Raw genomic sequence first — 1,728 nt, 5'->3', positions numbered from 1 at the left:
ATACAACAGTTGGTCAAAGTAACTTAATGTATATACCTGTTGATGGTCGTCACAGGTATTTAAGAAGAAACGAATCGAGATATTTATTCTATTGTTGTTCTTTTTTTTTGGCACGAATCACGTGTTAACTTGCAGACATGACTGTGTTGTGTGTGAATCAAAGTGACTCGTTATCCCGGTGAATAAGTTTACCTTTTCCTAGTAAGACAGATGGAAGGGCCAAAAGCGTAGGAAGTAAAAAAGTGAATTATGAATTTCCTTAAAAAAAAAGAAGAATGGTGACAATGAATTTAGCCACATTTTCTTCAATTTATTAATAGTAAATCAAACAACACAGGACTTCACGAAATAGAATTAATCATTAATTAATTAATTAATCAAATTTTCCTTCCTTCCTCTTTAAGTTTTACTCCAGTCAACCTGCATAATGTATTGCAAACGCTTCTTTTGCTTGGGGCTCAATTGAAAGTAATGCTGATGGGTATGGTCGACATTACGCCGCGTATGCAATGGTGGCCACAGTGAGGTTATGGCCATAACTCTGAAAATGAAAATGATATGGGCCGGCGAATGCCATAATTAAATTGTGAAGATTCTTATGCTGGTTGAATGCCTTCCATCTACCTTACAAAGCATATGGCATCGAATGCATTCGACTGCTGATTTATAATCTTTTGAATTTCCTGGTGTATTTGATGCTCATACATCTTCTTGGCTAAACGATAACGTTCACGGCATATTAAGGGGCTACAAATGCAGAAAGATATGGACACCATATGGGTACTTAATATGTTGCCTTTCAAACTTACTATGGAGATTTCAATTGACTAAAACTTGGAGCATAACTATTATCGAATTGATCTGTACATTGTCTTAATACAGAATCTCTGGAATCTCTTAGAAGTATTCTTAGTTCTTCAGCACTTAGATTTTCTTTAGATCCTATATAACGGTCGATTATTGACTGGGTAATATAGTCGGGATTGAGAATTTGGTTTTTACACTCGCTATCAGATTTTATCTCGTCGATAGCTTTCACATCTTCCTTGGATATTTGTGATGAATATAATTGATTTTCTTCGAGGTTTACTTCAATATCTTCTTTGATATTTTCTTTAGATTTTTCTTTATTATCCATTATTTTTGGATTTCTTCAATAAAGTCTTTTGAAAAATATAAATGTAATATTTGACAATTGTTAGAATAAAATGTCTAAAACCAAGGCATATTTAGAAAGGTATCAGGTGATTAAAATTTTTTCATTTGAGCAGAAATTTGATTGTCAATATTTGCTTAATGACATAGGCGTAGATAAAGGGGATTTATGGGTTTGTCATCTTCCCCTACTTAATACCATGTAGTATTTTTTCAAACTATGATTATATATCATTGAATTAAATATTATGATTTCTTCGCATCTACACGAATTAATTATTTCTCTTTTTGAGGTAACATATCTTACTAATGAGCACACATTGTAGCTTTCACCCGCTTGGAGAACGTTGCTAGCTACGCCAATGTTTAACTGACATTTGTATCAAATAAAAATATATGTGCATATCGAGCGAAAGATATATATGGGAGCTATACTTAAACCGATTTCTTCCAAAACCAATAGGGTTCTATTCTGACCTACAAACATACTTGGGCAAAATTTGAAGTCGATTGGACTAAAACTGTGATCTAGACTTTGATGACAAAAACGTATATGGCAAGATCGACTCAGGG

At 33.3% G+C, this 1,728-nt stretch overlaps 1 protein-coding gene across 1 annotated transcript; it reads right to left on the bottom strand.

The window, feature by feature from the left end:
- Positions 1–254: 254 nt before the first annotated feature.
- Positions 255–1,192, bottom strand: LOC142237195 (uncharacterized). Its single transcript, XM_075308570.1, has 3 exons — positions 810–1,192; positions 625–747; positions 255–541 (listed from the first exon to the last, which is right to left on the bottom strand). The coding sequence occupies exons 1-3, from the start codon at positions 1,136–1,138 to the stop codon at positions 400–402; spliced, it is 594 nt and encodes a 197-aa protein (XP_075164685.1). The 5' UTR covers positions 1,139–1,192; the 3' UTR covers positions 255–399.
- Between the last annotated feature and the right edge of the window lie 536 nt (positions 1,193–1,728).

Source organism: Haematobia irritans, chromosome 1, assembly GCF_050003625.1.
Source record: "Haematobia irritans isolate KBUSLIRL chromosome 1, ASM5000362v1, whole genome shotgun sequence".
Taxonomy (NCBI): domain Eukaryota; kingdom Metazoa; phylum Arthropoda; class Insecta; order Diptera; family Muscidae; genus Haematobia; species Haematobia irritans.
Note: the sequence above shows the minus strand (reverse complement) of the source record. Positions and strands in the feature narration are given on the sequence as shown.